General features: G+C 46.6%; 1 protein-coding gene across 5 annotated transcripts in view; it reads left to right on the top strand.

Annotated features, from left to right (window-relative positions):
* The window catches only part of GAPVD1 (GTPase activating protein and VPS9 domains 1), a 49,773-nt gene extending 34,481 nt beyond the window's left edge, over positions 1–15,292 (top strand). For 2 of the 5 annotated variants that reach the window (XM_025194456.1, XM_025194461.1), the window contains exons 13-26: positions 1,443–1,530; positions 1,685–2,052; positions 2,672–2,759; positions 3,535–3,615; positions 4,279–4,401; positions 4,798–4,927; positions 5,281–5,442; positions 6,918–7,027; positions 7,480–7,639; positions 8,137–8,324; positions 9,196–9,409; positions 10,099–10,171; positions 10,691–10,888; positions 11,304–15,292. In XM_025194456.1, coding sequence (XP_025050241.1) covers positions 1,443–1,530; positions 1,685–2,052; positions 2,672–2,759; positions 3,535–3,615; positions 4,279–4,401; positions 4,798–4,927; positions 5,281–5,442; positions 6,918–7,027; positions 7,480–7,639; positions 8,137–8,324; positions 9,196–9,409; positions 10,099–10,171; positions 10,691–10,888; positions 11,304–11,444 — 2,124 coding nt within the window. In that variant the 3' untranslated portion in view covers positions 11,445–15,292. Of the gene's footprint in view, positions 1–34; positions 45–816; positions 937–1,442; positions 1,531–1,684; positions 2,053–2,671; positions 2,760–3,534; positions 3,616–4,278; positions 4,402–4,797; positions 4,928–5,280; positions 5,443–6,917; positions 7,028–7,479; positions 7,640–8,136; positions 8,325–9,195; positions 9,410–10,098; positions 10,172–10,690; positions 10,889–11,303 lie in introns of all 5 variants that reach the window. The other 3 variants (XM_006016914.3, XM_025194465.1, XM_025194469.1) reach the window with 3 other exon arrangements.
* Positions 15,293–15,600: the final 308 nt, after the last annotated feature.

Genomic DNA, 15,600 nt, shown 5'->3' on the forward strand with positions numbered 1-15,600 from the left:
TCTGTATTTCCAGGAACAACTATTGCCTTGCTAGGAGATGAGCGGTGCGGGCTCTGCCATGCGTGTTAGTTGTAGAGCCATATTGAAGTTCGCTCTCCAGAACGTTGCTGTTTGTGTTTGTACCCCTTGCTCTTCCTCCTGCCCGAGGGGTCTGTCAGACAGGAGCAGGGACTAGCAGTAGAAGGCTGAATTTAAGAACATCAGGTCATGGACACTGGCCTCCAGTTTACTCGTTCCACCTTGTGTGGCCCACCTCTCTGGTCTGCCCCGACACCTCATTTACACTTCAAATCCTAGATTTGTACAAACCAGCCAATCTGAACGTGATCCATGGTCCCATAAGAGGCCTCATAACATCAGAGTGTATCCTAGGATCTTTTTTAGTGTGTGAAGAAAAAGATGCAAGTAAAAGGTTACAAATCTTTATTGAAGCAAAACTCGATCTCAGAGTTGGGGCTCTCTTCCAAGAAAGTCTAGCTGCTACTCCTGTGCCTGCTTCCTTTTACATGTGAAGTTAACACAAGCCCTTGTGTTACTTGGTGTTTAGCTTAGGCTGCACATGCTTCTTCCCCAGCCCTGAAGAAGGGCACTTGGTGCCCGAAAGTTTTTCCAACATCTCTCCCAACTATACAGTTGGTCCGGTAAAAGATGCTGCCAAATAAACCTGGCGAGCTGCTGTCTGTCAGGAGCTCAGCATTTGGGACTTAGCAGCAAGAACACACCAGGTTATTGCAGCAGTCGTGGGAAAAGTATGCAGGAATCTGAAGACATCCTCTTCTCTCAGACTCTTACAGACCCTCCTTTTCTTATTGTAAGGTATTAGTGCCACGTCAGAGGATATCCCCAATAAGATTGAGGACCTTCGATCTGAATGTAGCTCTGACTTTGGTGGAAAAGATTCTGTGACAAGTCCTGATATGGATGAAACAGCTCATGGTAAGTAAGGCATCTGCCTAGGAAGTGAGAAAGAGAACTTCTGTTGCCAAGAGCTCATCAAGAAAAAGAATTAACTTTTCCTTCCTAGTTCTTTTCCATTGACAGGTTGTATGTCTGGTGTATGAAAAACAGTTCACCTTCTCCCCATATTTGTTTTTTTCTGAAATCCTTTTCTGTGACCCATGGGAGTTCCTAACCTGCTGTCTGGGGCCCAAGTCTTAATTCTAAGCTCATTGCTCACTAACTCTGTCTGGTCTGCACTTTTGTACTTGGAACTCTCGCCATGCTCTTGATTGCAGGTTTTTATAATAATCTGACTTTGATCTTTTCAGAATGCTAATTAGGTGCTTTTGCATCCGTTCCTTTTCAAGCGTTTCAGGCTTTATTAAGTTTGTTTGCAAAAGAACACCACTCCTGCCTGTTCTGTTCTGGTGGGTGTGCGTTTTCAGTGTGCTGCACTCGCGACTCTCTTAGTGAACAGGGAGTAATGCTAACCCACTTCGCATGTCGTTTCAGGAGCCAGTCAATTGACTTCTCCCCCTTCTCAAACGGATTCTTTGCTGGCACTGTTTGATCCCCTGTCATCAAACGAAGGTATATTGTAAAGAGTGGGCAAGACTTGTTTTAAGATCCGTACCTTTAAAAGCTTTTGACTTGCTCTGCACTTCTCTAGTTAAGTGCTACACTGATGAGCAATCACCTGCAATCTAATGCTGCGGTTAATTTTTTCCTTTCTTCCTGGGTGCAGGTCCATTGGCAGTGGTTAGGCCTAAAGTGCACTATGCAAGGCCTTCTCACCCACCACCAGACCCCCCGATCCTGGAAGGAGCTATGGGAGGTAATGAGGCCAGGCTACCCAACTTTGGCGCTCACATCTTAATTCCAACTGACCTGGAGGTGTTCAAGCAGAGGCATTCCTACCCCGAGAGGCTGGTCCGCAGCCGGAGCTCTGACATAGTGTCTTCTGTGCGGAGGCCTATGAGCGATCCTGGCTGGAACAGACGACCTGGTAATGAAGAGAGGGAGCTTCCCACCAACCACAGCTATGGAGTAGCTATTTTGGCTGCGCCTCAGTCCTCCTCTTCATCACCCAGCAAAGACTCCTCCAGAGGAGAGGTGAGGCTTTTTTTTCCTAGCCTGCTGAGTTGGGTTTTTGGTATCTTTCTAGCATGTTGTTTTTAAGCTAGAATGCCTAGTGTGATGTGGTGCTTACTGTGCTTAAGGGAGCACCGGGCAGGTCTGTCACCTTTTGAAGGCATGCTGTAGGCCGCCTCCACACAGTCCAAGCTAATCAAATAGCTCAAATGGATGAAGTGTGTCCTGTCCCCGTCCCGTCCCCCCCCCCCCCCCCCCCCCCCCCCCTTTTTTTTTTTTTAACTGTTGCAGTAGCAGGGGCCCAAAATGAACCTCAAAGCAGAGGTTAGCAACTGGGAATGCTTTGATAAGCTGAGAAAAATCTTGCCTGTTTTTAGGCCATTAAATAAAGTACTTTCCCTTCTGGATTCTTGTAGCCCAGGATAAATAGGTGACACCTGAGCTATAAGCATCCCTCCAAAGGAGGACTTAGAGTATCAGGCACAGGCATGCAATGGCTCTTGTACACTGCTGCTTGTTCAGCTGGTGTGGATGCTGTACTTGGTGTCAAAGAAACGTTTTTCAGTCTTTTATTTTCCAATTGCAAAAACTGCTTGATGATTTAAATGCAACATGGACTGAAACTTGGCTTCCCCTACAGATCGAAGAACGGAAAGATAGCGACGATGAGAAATCGGACAGGAACAAGCCCTGGTGGAGGAAACGTTTTGTTTCAGCAATGCCCAAGGGTAAAGTCATTGTGGCACTTTAGTAACAGTGCGTGCTGCTTTCAACAGACCTTCATTTTGAGTTGTATGGGAAATGTTTGTGATAGTTTCCAGTTGTTAATTGTATGCTGAGCAGGTTCAATAGGTAACCAGGGCAAGGTTTGTAGCAGCCTAGGCAGTAATAGTTGTGCCCTCCCCCACTCATTGTATTACTCAGGTTGTTCTGATTACTTACTACAGTCCGGTACCAGAGGGTCAAAGATCTGCTGGCTGGACTTGGTTTAAAAGATCACTGAAGTTATTTTTCCTCCTTGGAAATGAAGGTTCTTTCTTTAGCAGATGTACAAGTAACACAGTGAAGCTGAGGAAAGTATTACAATCCAGAGGAGGGAGACAAAAGCAGAACTGTGTAGAAGTCCAAGTCAGAAGAGGCTTAAGTTGGGTCTTGTGCATTTGGCTATTTGTTGACTGCACGCTGACACTGCGGTGACTCAAACCTTTGGACAAATGGCTGGAATAAATCTGTGAACTCTTGCACTGGCCACATGAATGGTCCAGCCAGGAGTCAGGTTCTTCAGGGCTGCTTTGGGGGGTGGCTGTCTGATTTAGAGTAGGAGCTGAGAAGGGTGCAGCCTGTAGTAGGTTGCCTGTTCAACCTGCAGGTAGGCTGGCTCTTCGCTGAGACGGTTTGATGTTAAATGCTGGTAGGCAGTTTCTGAAAGCGGTTTTATTTCTATGCTGGCTGTCGCCGCCTCCACAGACAATATTTCTTATACTGATTTCCTCTCATTTCCAGCACCTATTCCATTTAGAAAAAAAGAAAAGCAAGAAAAAGACAAAGATGACTTGATGCCAGACAGATTCTCTGCTCTTACAGGTTTGTCAGTGATACTGCTTCCTAACTCCTTCAGCTAGGGTTGATTTTCTGATGTTCAGAATTAGACTCTAACAGCGCCGGTTGTATCAGAATTGGTCCCTGGCCCTGAAGAAGATTTGTCTGCTGTCCCCTGCTTTGTTAGCTTCTGCCTGTCATTCAGTCATGACGTGGAATCCTGGGTCAGCCTCTGTTCTTACTTTGCCTTCACGGGCTCCTTGCTCACACCGTAGATCAGGTTTGGGGTGGCTGCGGCGGTGCTTCTGCAATTGCTGCTGAAATTCTAATGAGCTGAAGCTTGAGGTTGCGGCACAAAGTTAATGTAAAAACCCATAAAAATAGAATAGTTTTTCTCCTGCTGGTTCTTACAGGGGTGGCATAGCTACATCAGGGGTCTTGCATCATGCTCCTTTTCAGCGTGGCCATCTTCTGCCTTGTACTTTCCTAGAGGAAGCAGCTGTTCTAGGTTTTAGCCGAGCATACAAGCCCAAGAAGAAATTGGTTGTTTCTGTATCAGTGAAATGAAAGAGGAGCTAGAATGATGTGTCTAAACGCAACGGTTTTATGCGCACTCTCTGTAGACTTCAAGGAGTAATGGGCCTTATGCTTCTGCAGTATTTTCATTTAGCAGGGATAATTCCCCTTCCATTCTCCTTGCCTTCTCAGATGATCCCAGCCCCAGGCTAAGTGCACAGGCGCAGGCGGCAGAGGATATCCTGGACAAGTACAGGAACGCTATCAAACGAACCAGCCCCAGCGAAGGAGCCATAGTCAATTATGACAGTGCAGGTAAGGGCCCAGCCCTACTGCCCCAGGTTTTCAGTCAGGGAAGTGGAAAGGCATCATCTTCAGGGACACCTTTTTGCTTTTTGCTGGAATTGCTGTGTGCTAGCAACCTATTAGCTGGTGCTTTTAGCTATCTTGGAAGAACCAGGATGCAGTAAAAGTACATTGATCTCTTCTAACAAATCATACAGATTCTTCTGGAAGTGAATTTTACGTTGCTTAGTTTAAATGCATTTTTTCAGAAGCACTAGACCAGTCTTTTGATTGATTGATCAGTCGATGTATCTTGTCTGTACAACTTGCTCATTCTTCTCAGAAGTTAGGGACGAGGAAAAGCCAACAGTAGGGTACTAGGCTGTCTGGCTGCTGGAATCGAGCAGTGTGTTTGTGTTTGCATAGAGGCCATGGGGGATGGTGAAAGTATGCATGACTCGCCACGTGATGAAGCCCTGCAGAATATGTCAGCAGATGACCTCCCTGATTCTGCAAGCCAAGTGGCCCAGCCCCAGGGCTCTGCTTTCTCCTACAGGTAAATGCAGTGCTTGTGTATCTAATGTTTGTGGGTTCATATTAAGATAAAAGCCAAAGCCATTTGCTGGGTCTGTAGGAGAACTGGTGTCCTGTAGGCATCCTGAATCTGATTGGTAGAAAATAATCAGTTTCCCTGGTGCAGCGTGGGATTGTTTCCAATTGTGCAGTACCAGATATTTTAGTCGGATATAGTTTTAACATCGCAAATGACAGGATTTCCAGCTTCAGGCTGTTTTTCAGGCTAGCATTTGCTCATTTCCTGATGTTCAACCTATATTTCCATATTTTAATTCCACAATATTCCTCCCACTTATACTTCTTACTATGCCACATAATTGTCCTCCTTTCTAGATCTGTTCCTTGCCAAGCATTCCAGTTCCTGAATCGTTTCTGTTGCTCCACTCTGAGCTTTTCCTGTTTCTTGGGAAATGACTGGCCCAGTACTGAACACCCTGTCCAAAGTCCAGTTCCACTGGTGCTGTGGGAAGGAAGACTGGTTCCCTGTCCCATGATGTGAGGCCTTTGTTACTGTCGTGCATCACAAGCATGCCTAGTTGGCTCCACTCTCTCACCTGGAGTTTGTGTTCCAGATTTCTCTTCAGTTTTTTACCCCCAGTTTTTGAACCTGCTGTGACAAACCTTCCCACTTATATTTATTTCAATTAACTTTGGAAGGAAGTAACTTGACTTCATTTACTGCTGCGTATAAACCATCATGACTAAAACTCAATGAAAACTTCTTCCACGATATGTGGATGCAGGTATACTGAAGGGATTGATTTGAGTTACTGGTGAGCATGGAAACGAAGATCCCAGACTTCTGGGCTGCCTGACACGATGCAGGTCTAGTGTAGAAATAATTGAACATTACGCATCAAACTGCACTGTTAGCTGTACGAGGGGGCACAACTGCTCAGGGTGCTGATTTGGGGAAAATTCCCGTGGCTTCTAGGTCAGCAGCCTGCACTGAAGCAGCTTTTGGGCAGCCTAATCAATTCTGAGCTGATGCCTACATAACTAGAGGGCCCTAGGAGCTCCTTTATTGCAGAGATGCTTTTCTAGTGTACCACTCAGCCTCCCTGATGCGGCACTGCAGTGTTGGTAAAAACCACTCTTGCATGTTGGAACTCAAAGCCCTTTGGTGCTAAGAACAAGCAGTACGCTTAGCGAGAGAGCAGTGCCGTACACGGGCTTTGCTGTACAGGCACACGGAGATTCCTCTGCATACAGCACTAAGTAGGCATTCTGTGGGCGTGATTAGTGGAAATCAAGTTTTTTCTTGTTTTCTCATTGACTCTGAAATCATTGGGTTCTGCCAGTGGATGCCTAGAAAATTCCCTGAGGCTTGAAATTGTTCAGAAGGCAGACAGACAGAAAGACAAATGCCATCCAGTTGGGAGTTACTTCAAGCAGTTAGCAATCATGGCAGGCTTGGTGCAAAGGCCAGCGTTCGTGTTTGTGAGCAGTGAGCTCTATGAATAGCATCTCCAGACCTGGGTGAAACACAGCCATAGCAATTGGGTAAGGTCCCCTGGCGTAGGAAGGAGACCACTATTATCGGTTGTTGCCAAGCTGATACCATTCACCTGCATAAACGTTACTGGAAAGAAGGCATTCCTTTCCGTTATGAAAGGCAGAAAGGAAAACAAAATCAGCCTGGGTTAATTTTCATACAAGTTACATTCTAGTGACTTGAGTGTCATTGAGGCCATCACCTTGCAGGAGCAAAGTCAAACCTTATGCAGATACCATTTAAATGGGCGCAGTTTCCTTGGAGACATGAACTAAGCGGAACAGCAAAAGGGGTCGGTGCTAGTGGGCTGGAAGAAACTTGAGAGGGTAACCTCTAGTGTCTTTCCCCACAGTGCATGGAAGTTGCATGGAATAGCTTTTAGATGGGCTGATTTAAAAACATGAGGACTTGTCCTTGCAAAGGGAGTGGTCTGATCAGCTGCGTATCTAAGGAAACAGCCTTTTGTTCTCTCTAGGGATGCAAAGAAGAAATTGCGACTGGCTCTCTGTTCAGCTGATTCTGTTGCCTTTCCTATGCTGAGCCATTCAACAAGAAACGGCCTACCAGACCACACGGACCCTGAGGGTAAACCCCTTTTCATGCACGTGCTGACACTTGCATGCTGCATATTTCATTCTGCTCCTCTCTGTGTTGCACAACTTTTCGGAAACCTCTCCACATTGTGCCTTTTCCTGTTCCTGCCATCATCTTCATGTTTTCTGCTGTTTTCCCCACGCATGTGAGCACTTTGCCAATCCCAGTCTTTAGTGTGTTGTAACAAGGTACCTCTGCAAAGTTGGAGCATAGCCAAAGGGCGATGCTGTAGAAGGGACTCTGGAGGTGGCTGTTCTTGGGAGACTGAGATGCACAAAACAAAGCAGAGCATGCTGCACAGAAATACCGTGGGTTTAAAGCTGCACATGAGTCAGTTTTCCACATGGTTCCTTCAGATCCAGGGCACTTCCTCTCCTCTTTTCCATTTAGTAGGAAAAGCCATGTAGGCAGTCGAGTAACAGGTCTGTCTTCTCTCTGCTCAGACAATGAAATCGTATGCTTCTTGAAAGTTCAGCTAGCTGAAGCCATTAACCTGCAAGACAAGAACTTGATGGCCCAACTGCAGGAGACCATGCGGTGTGTAAGCCGCTTTGATAACCGGACCTGTCGGAAGCTGCTGGCTTCCATTGCAGAGGACTACAGGTACCTTGTTCTGTTTCTCCTTGATAAGCGTGGTCTAAGTGAAGGTTTGTTTCTGCCCATTAGTGCATTGGGAGTGGCCCACTTGATTTGTCTTAAACCCAGCCAGGTTCTGCTTCGCTTTCCCACCAAGTGGTGCAGTTGCCTTGTCTTCCTTCAAAACAGCCACAAAAGGCTTGAACAGTAAATCCACGCAGCTAGTAATAAGCCGCGGTTCCGCCAAATAAGCTGCGGTCCAGCCAGCACAGCAGGGGCTGTTCTGCGCTGGCGCACAGCACACCTGCCTTCAAATGCTGCTGCGGTCTGGCTCCTGGGAGTGGGAGGGCTGTGCAGGCAGTGAGCCCAGTGTTGGAGCAGGGACAGCTGCCTGGTCCAAGACGCTACGCAGGAGGCTGTATGAAAGGTGGCGTTCATAAGGGCAATCTGAGGGCTTCTCCCATGTCATGCTGTGATCAGGCCTGGAGAGCCAGGGTCACTTTGTTGGTGCTGTTTCCCCTCAGGAAAAGGGCTCCGTACATTGCCTATTTGACTCGCTGTCGCCAAGGCCTGCAGACCACGCAGGCACACCTGGAGCGGCTGCTGCAGAGGGTTCTGCGTGATAAGGAAGTGGCCAACAGATACTTCACCACAGTCTGTGTGAGGCTGTTACTGGAAAGCAAAGAGAAGAAGATAAGGGAGTTCATTCAAGGTAATTCAATGGAGGGCGTGGGTTGTTGGTCTCATGTGCATGGTGTTCCAGGTGCCTCTACCTCTGCTGGCCAACGTTCAAGAACAGTATGAGCTGCAGCATTATTTCACTGCCTGTATCCTCCAAAGACTGGCTGTGGGAGGCTATGGGGAGCGGTTGGCATGAGGGTCAGAAGCATGATGCTCGTACCTGGAGGTTCTTTTGCTGCTGGGGACTTTGGTTTAGAAAACTGCCCCAGAACAGACCTGGTCTTGACAGTTGTGGTATATCCGGACCCTCAGTGATGCGGTCATTGAAAGGGATGTGAAGTACAAAATGCAGCATCACCTTGACTCCAGGTCCTGCTGCACTGTCAGTGCCAGGAGGGGTTCGTTTTGCACCATGTTGTGCCACCTGTGCTGTTTATCAGCACTTCCGTGGGCATGTTGTAATGATGCATGTTTCATTGAGGAGAAGTGACCAGGAAATGCTGCTGATGCCCTTTCTTAAGCTCGTTCCTTTCTAGTGATACTCTCCTGGCTCTTGACCTGTACCGGTGCTTTTCCTCTTCAGAGAGCCTCTGAGGGGGAAGTTAGAAGAGTCTCCAGGGTTGTGTGTAGGATCTAGCCACAGAGGAAGTGAGGGGAGCAGTGAGAAGCAGAGGCCTTGCCCACATGACTTAAGATACGTCTCTGCTTTCTTGCCTCTGTCGTTGCTTGAATAAACCCATTCCTGTTCCCTTTCACCCCCTCTCCTTCCCCCCTGAAAAAATTCTCCAGCACCTACCTGCAAGGAGGGCCTTCACCAGCCTCTGGGCCTGCTTTTCCAGAGAATCCACAGGGAAGTTTCAAGTGGCCTGTTTAACTGAGCTTCCTCCCTTCTTTGCATGCAGATTTCCAGAAGCTGACAGCAGCGGACGATAAAACAGCCCAAGTGGAAGATTTTCTCCAGTTTTTATATGGGGCTATGGCCCAGGATACCATCTGGCAAAACGCCAGCGAGGAGCAGCTCCAGGATGCGCAGCTAGCCATTGAGCGCAGCGTGATGAACCGCATCTTCAAACTTGCCTTCTACCCCAATCAGGATGGAGACATCTTGCGTGACCAGTAAGTTTGTGACTCGAGGTCCCTGAGTCTCCCACAGGTAGTGGGTAGAGAGAAGCAGTGCTCCTTCCAAGGGCAAACTTGTGTACCCAGCCAGGCCAGCCAGGTCTGTCACCACCTTTTGATTTTCTTGAAGCTTTTGCATTAAACCGCAAAGCATTTTATTTACATCGTGGGCGGGGGGTGTAACTTGGGATCATATGCAAAAACAATTTCTTTTAAAAAGTTCATGAAAACGAAGGAAAAGACATGGGAGAACCCTTATTATGGCCCTTGGTTGTATAACCCTTGTATTTCTGCGTGCTGAGATGGATAGTTTGAAGCTGTTTCTTGATGCACATCTCAGTTTAGTTTTGCCAGAGCTAGCCCAGTGTGTTCTCTCAGTCTTTCCACTTCTTTCAAACCATCTACTCTCTAGCAACTGTGGTAGACCTGGCGTTGGATTTGATGGCAGGTTCTCCCCTGGTGGTAGGGCCAGTGCACACTCCAGGTAGAGCCATGGTGACTGCCTGCACACAGCATTCGTGTTGCATCCTCTCCTCTGTGCGGTGCATGGGCTGGATGTGTCCAAATTTATGAATTAGGCCTGGATGGGAGGCCCCATGGGCATCTGCCATTTTACAGAAGCTGCGCTTGGTCTCTTAAGAGGGCTGTCTGCTCCCTTCCCTCATGGAATTTGTTCTTGTTCTCAGGGTCCTTCATGAGCATATCCAAAGGCTGTCGAAGGTGGTGACGGCAAACCATAAAGCCCTTCAGATACCTGAGGTAACAACCTTTTCTTCCCTCCGCTTTTGAGTTAAAATTGAAGGAAAAGAACAATTCTGTTCTGAAAGCAGGGGAGAGGCCAGTAGAGTCTGGATGACGCTGTTGTATTGGGTCCCCGAGTTGACATCCAAGCTTGGAAGTGCATTTTCCATTTTTTTTTACTTTTGCACGGGTTGGAATAGGGAGTAATGGGAAAGAAAAGCCTAGTGTTAAACCAATGTGGAGGGTTCTTCCTTCCCACCTCCCCCCTCCTCCCACAGACTGACCATTCCAGCTAATCTGAGAAGCAGTAACCCAGTGACCCTGTAAAAATACTCTTGAAGAGAGGTGGATTTGTTTACAATATTGAAGGGCTCAAGACTCTTGTACATAACAACTGTCATTGCTTTTTCAGCAGGTAAATTTTAAGTCTTTTAGAAAGACTTTAATTGGAAAGTACTGGCAAGTCTAGTATTAACTCCAGGGAGTCTGTAATAGCTCGGATGGAGTAGAACTGGGATTGTTTTGTCTTGCTGTTAGGTTTACCTCCGGGAGGCACCGTGGCCATCTGCGCAGTCTGAAATCCGCACAATAAGCGCTTACAAAACCCCGCGAGACAAAGTGCAGTGTATTCTGAGGATGTGCTCAACTATCATGAACCTGCTGAGCCTGGCCAATGAAGATTCGGTGCCTGGGGCGGATGACTTTGTTCCTGTCCTGGTCTTTGTTCTCATAAAAGTGAGTTGTTTAGCTGAGAGCACGCACTCTTGTTCAGCATGTCTTTCAGCGTGGGGGTAAATGAGCGGATTTTACCCAGGGGTTCTCTTGGTATCAGCTGCCGACCTGTCTCCTTTTGCAGTGCAGGCTTCATCTGCCCGGCACAAGTTGAGCCCTCAGCAAGTTGAAATGTAAAGGGCAGATCTGATGTGTGGGGTCAGCTAGGGCTGTTCTGCAGATGCATCCCCCGGTGTCCGCCTGCGGCCCAGTTTGCACTCCATGCAGTCGTGGCCTGGACTGGGATCGTTATTTGTATTTAATATCAAATGGGAGGGGCGCTATAGAAATGGTGCTCAATCCCTGTTCTGTTTGATTTGTAACACGCTGCTGTGCTAGAGATCGTTGTAGCAGTTCCTTTTTCTCTTTTCACCCCCAGGCAAATCCCCCGTGCTTGTTGTCCACTGTTCAGTACATTAGTAGTTTTTATGCTAACTGTTTGTCTGGAGAAGAATCGTACTGGTGGATGCAGTTCACAGCTGCGGTTGAATTCATTAAGACCATTGATGATCGCAAGTGACCTGCGGCTTCGCCAGCGTGGGCAGACGTGTAGCAGGGAGGAGCCTGTCAGAATGTGCATCAGCTGTTTGAAAGCTGAAGAAGAGACTTTCCGTGTATAATATTGTACAGAGCTGAGGCATTTTAAACAGATCTTTACTAATCAGATTAATTTAACAGGTTTCCCTTTCCTCTCTTTTGGTTACATCTCTTCCCCCTACAGCTATTAGCACTGCAAAAAGGGACCACGTTTTTCAGGTATTTCAAAATCTGAAAGTGTTTTAGGAAGCTCTTTGCCACACTTCTTGCACAAGATACACTATGTTTTCCCCTTAGGCTTCTATTCACAAAAAAATGCATTTCTTTTGTTTCTAGCCAAAAGATTAGGACTACCACTTTTTAAGATCCTTTTTAGTTTAATACACTTTTTGTTCAGAAAACCCCAGCCACACGGAAGGGTTGTAGCAGTCGGCATTTAGTTAACAGTTGTATTTCACCTGCCGTAAACTTCAAACCTGAGAGGACAATGTAAATATATAATATGACTATATTTAATGAATTGTAGTTATCTTTGGACTCCATTATCCTTTCAGTCAACAAGCAAGGATCTCCCCTGTCCTCCAGCAAGCAGCCTGTGACATACTTTGTTGGCTGAGGAGGCGACTTTCTTAATAGGCTAGGTTTAAAAAGGGCAAACCTAAGTATTTATTAAAATGTAATAAAGTTTACTGAACTTCCTGAAACTGGAATTTATAATTCACAGGGCTCTCACTGACCTTTCACATTTTTTGGCTAGGGCATTAGTGTGTTCAAGTTTTGCATTTGTAGAGGAGAGGGACTGTAAGTTTCAATAGATAAGTTCTAATATAAAAAGGAATAGTAAATACCTTATTGTAATATTTTTTCTGAAACATTGTGTATACTGTACAAACCCCAAACAGAACCTTAAACTGTAATATATATTTTGATTAGTCACATTAAATACATATGCCGGGGGTTTCAGAACGTTTTTTTACTAAGTGTTATTTGTATTGTCTGCTACAGCAGTGCAGGTTTTACTTGTTCATATAAAATATTTTGAAATGCCATATGGTTCCTTATGAAACACATCATGACATCAGTTCAGGGTATTTTTTACAGATTTGTCTTGCCCTGCTCCCTTTCACAACGACAGAATTAGGAATTTAAAGAAGGTTCTTGTGCAGAAGACCAGGTGGACCTTGCTGAGAAACAGAACAAGAGAATGTCTAGAGATGTCCCAAGGGATTCTGATCTGCACATGCACGGTCACTGGCCTTTTCCACTGTTGTAAGTTTATCAAAAAAGACCCTTAAATTGTGACTCCTTAATGCCAGCATTACGCCTCACTCTCCCAGTGCGTGCCGTATTGCTGGCAATGAGGTGAGCCAGACTTTGTGGCCACCAGAAGTAAAAACAAAACCCAACCCCCCTATATAACCTGCTTTATTAACCCCTATATTTCCCTGCTTTCAGCTGGACAGTTCACATGTACTGTGTTCTGCACACGCAATTGATGGAAGACTTTTTTCTCCTCTTTTGGAAAAGGCCAGTGAGCTGTTAGAAGCCATGTACATCGGGCTTGACAAGGGAGTCTGTTTAAAAAAGAAAAAAAGCAACTAACTGGTACATCTAATGCTAGCTTGATTAGTTGCAATTAGAACAACTTTTGTACAGTATTAAGTGCTTGAGGTGCAACTGTGCTGCTCGCTGGGCATAATTCAGTGAAAGCGACTTCCTGCTTTCAAGGCCTCAGTATCTCTAATGGGTCTCTATCACTGTTGCCATGTTAAATCTGTGGGAAGTGGGTGGGATGGTATAGCCTTTTACTTTCTGTTTATAGTCTTTCTCCTCTATTATAGACTTGATCGTAGGATAGAGCAATACTTTCTAGTAGCAGCAGAGTTCCTGTAGTCTGCTTTACTCTGGTAATGCTGATCTTCAGTCCGAATGGCATTGTAATGCTCTCGTTATTTAGCCTTCAAGGGTTTTTGGTGCTGAAGACACTTAATCTTGTAATACTGCGTTCATAGCCCTGACCAGTGGTGAAGCACAATCCTGCCCTCGAAGGAATGGCCAGATCACACCTAAAAGCAATATCAACTGGTTGTACCACAACTGGAGTGTCCTGTTGAATTAATTCGTTACTGCAGATTTGTCGTGCTGGTATCCATGCACCAATACCCCGTAGTCCTGCCGTTTGGGTTCCAGGCAAGGAGAAGATTTGGTCTCCCAAATCCGCCTTGTCGTAAACTGTTTTCTCAAAATGTAGCGTATGGCACAGCAGCACCTTATGAGGGAGCAGTCACGTCTGTCACGGGCAGGCCGGGCACAGAGCAGTCGGCTCCTAAACGGCCTTCAGGACTTGTTCTGCCCGGGAAGGTGTCTTCCCTGGCAAAGCCCGTTCTCTTCACAGTCTGTATTACTTTGCTGCTTCTCTGTGGAGAAAAATTACTGAAAAAAGTTTGATTTTTTTTTTTTTTTTTTAAATGAAATTATTTTAGAAAAAGTAAAGATTTGTACAAGTCCCAGCACAGACAGGAGTCTCACAGCAAGAGGGTCTTTTGCTTATTCTTATTTTTTATTTTAAACCTGCTACAAAAGCCTTTTATACCATGTTATTGATGGCCGTAGTAAAAGGATTAGGCTTTCCAAAGAATTAGAAGTCTGACTGTAACGTGTCTGTTTTCCTGGTGGCTGTACGATTTTGTTTGACAATGTTAAATGATGTGTACGGGACGATGCCTGCTCGGGTTTCTGTTGTGCAATAGTTAGAGGTGAAGATGGAAAGCACAAAGGACCAAACGGTACCAACTGTTTTGCCAAAAGGCTGCAGCCCAGCCATGTCTGCACCCTGCACTTCAGCCATGCAAGGGTACACTGAACAACTGTTCTGGGGAGGAGAGGCTCTTTGCAGCCCGCTGTCTGCACAGACTGAAGGCCCAGTTGTTGAAGTCAGGGGTGCTTTTGCAAGAGTGCGGAGGAATAATTGACTAATTGTCTCGATCCAGCTGTTCCCTTCACGCTGGTGTTTGCTATTCCTGTGTCCTGAGCTGAGCATTGGGTCTTTCATCCCCAGGGGATCCCCCCGCCCTACAACCCCTGGTGGCTTTATTTCTTCCTTAAAATCTTGTTAAGCTCCTTTTCTAAGGAGCATTGGCACGTGCGGCCTGCTGTCATTTTAGTTTGAAGTTGCACTACTAACTATTGGATGGAAACTGCCATACACGGCAGGAGGAAGCCACGACACAACCCTCTTTACTTGAGGTGAGTTTCTGGTGAGCACAGTGTCACGGCCTATTTGAAAGCAATGTTCTGTTCAGCCAAATCCTAGCAGAAGTTTGGGGACCCACTGCCATGTCAGTCGTGCTGAGTAGTCTGCAGGGGAAAACCGGCAGGTTGAAAGGGCAGCAGTCAACACGCGCCCTGCTTATCAGTGCTTCAAGGAAGTGAAGCTTGCTGTGTAGTGTAACTTATGTGGCCCAGCTACTGTATCTACACAGCAGCCTTAGGCTGGAAGTGTGGTGGGAGGCCTGGAGCAGCAGAAAATCATGGGCTGTAGAGAGGGGGCGGTTCTCCTTTCTCGGGGATTACAGCTGATCCGTGGGCGAGCCCCTGCTCCGGGAGAACGAGTCTGCTGAGTTTATCGCGTGTTCTGTACCTCTTCATTGTGCTTCACCTCTGTTTTACAAGCTTTGTACTGCCTCTCCTCTTTGAAACTGGTAACGCCTTTCTAAATCAAAATTAATGAGCTTGCACAATCTTGTATACAGGAAGCCCATCTTGTCTCTAATGTGATTATTAATGTATGATATCATTCTGTACAAACCGATTAAAAAGGAGAGCAGTTTACCTGGCTGGCTTCGTGTCTCTGCATTCTGATGGCCACGTGAGGTCCTGCGGGCTCAGCAGCCATGCTGAAGGCAGGCTTGCAAGTTGTGTAGCGCGCACACGTGCTCAGCTCCAAGTGGGGCTTGGGGAAAGGTGGGTGGGAAGGACAAGGGTGCAATGGCAGGCTGCGGAGCTCCTCGCATAAGGCCCAGCTGGAGAGCACTGACAGAGCAGTTCAAAACAGAACAGCTCTCGCTGGTCACTTGGTCTGAGTGAAATTAGTTTGGGGGCTTAGACTGCCAGCAGACGGGCATCTCCATCGCTCTTTG

The sequence above is a fragment of the Alligator sinensis genome, unplaced genomic scaffold (assembly GCF_000455745.1).
Source record: "Alligator sinensis unplaced genomic scaffold, ASM45574v1 scaffold611_2, whole genome shotgun sequence".
NCBI classification, from domain to species: Eukaryota; Metazoa; Chordata; order Crocodylia; family Alligatoridae; genus Alligator; species Alligator sinensis.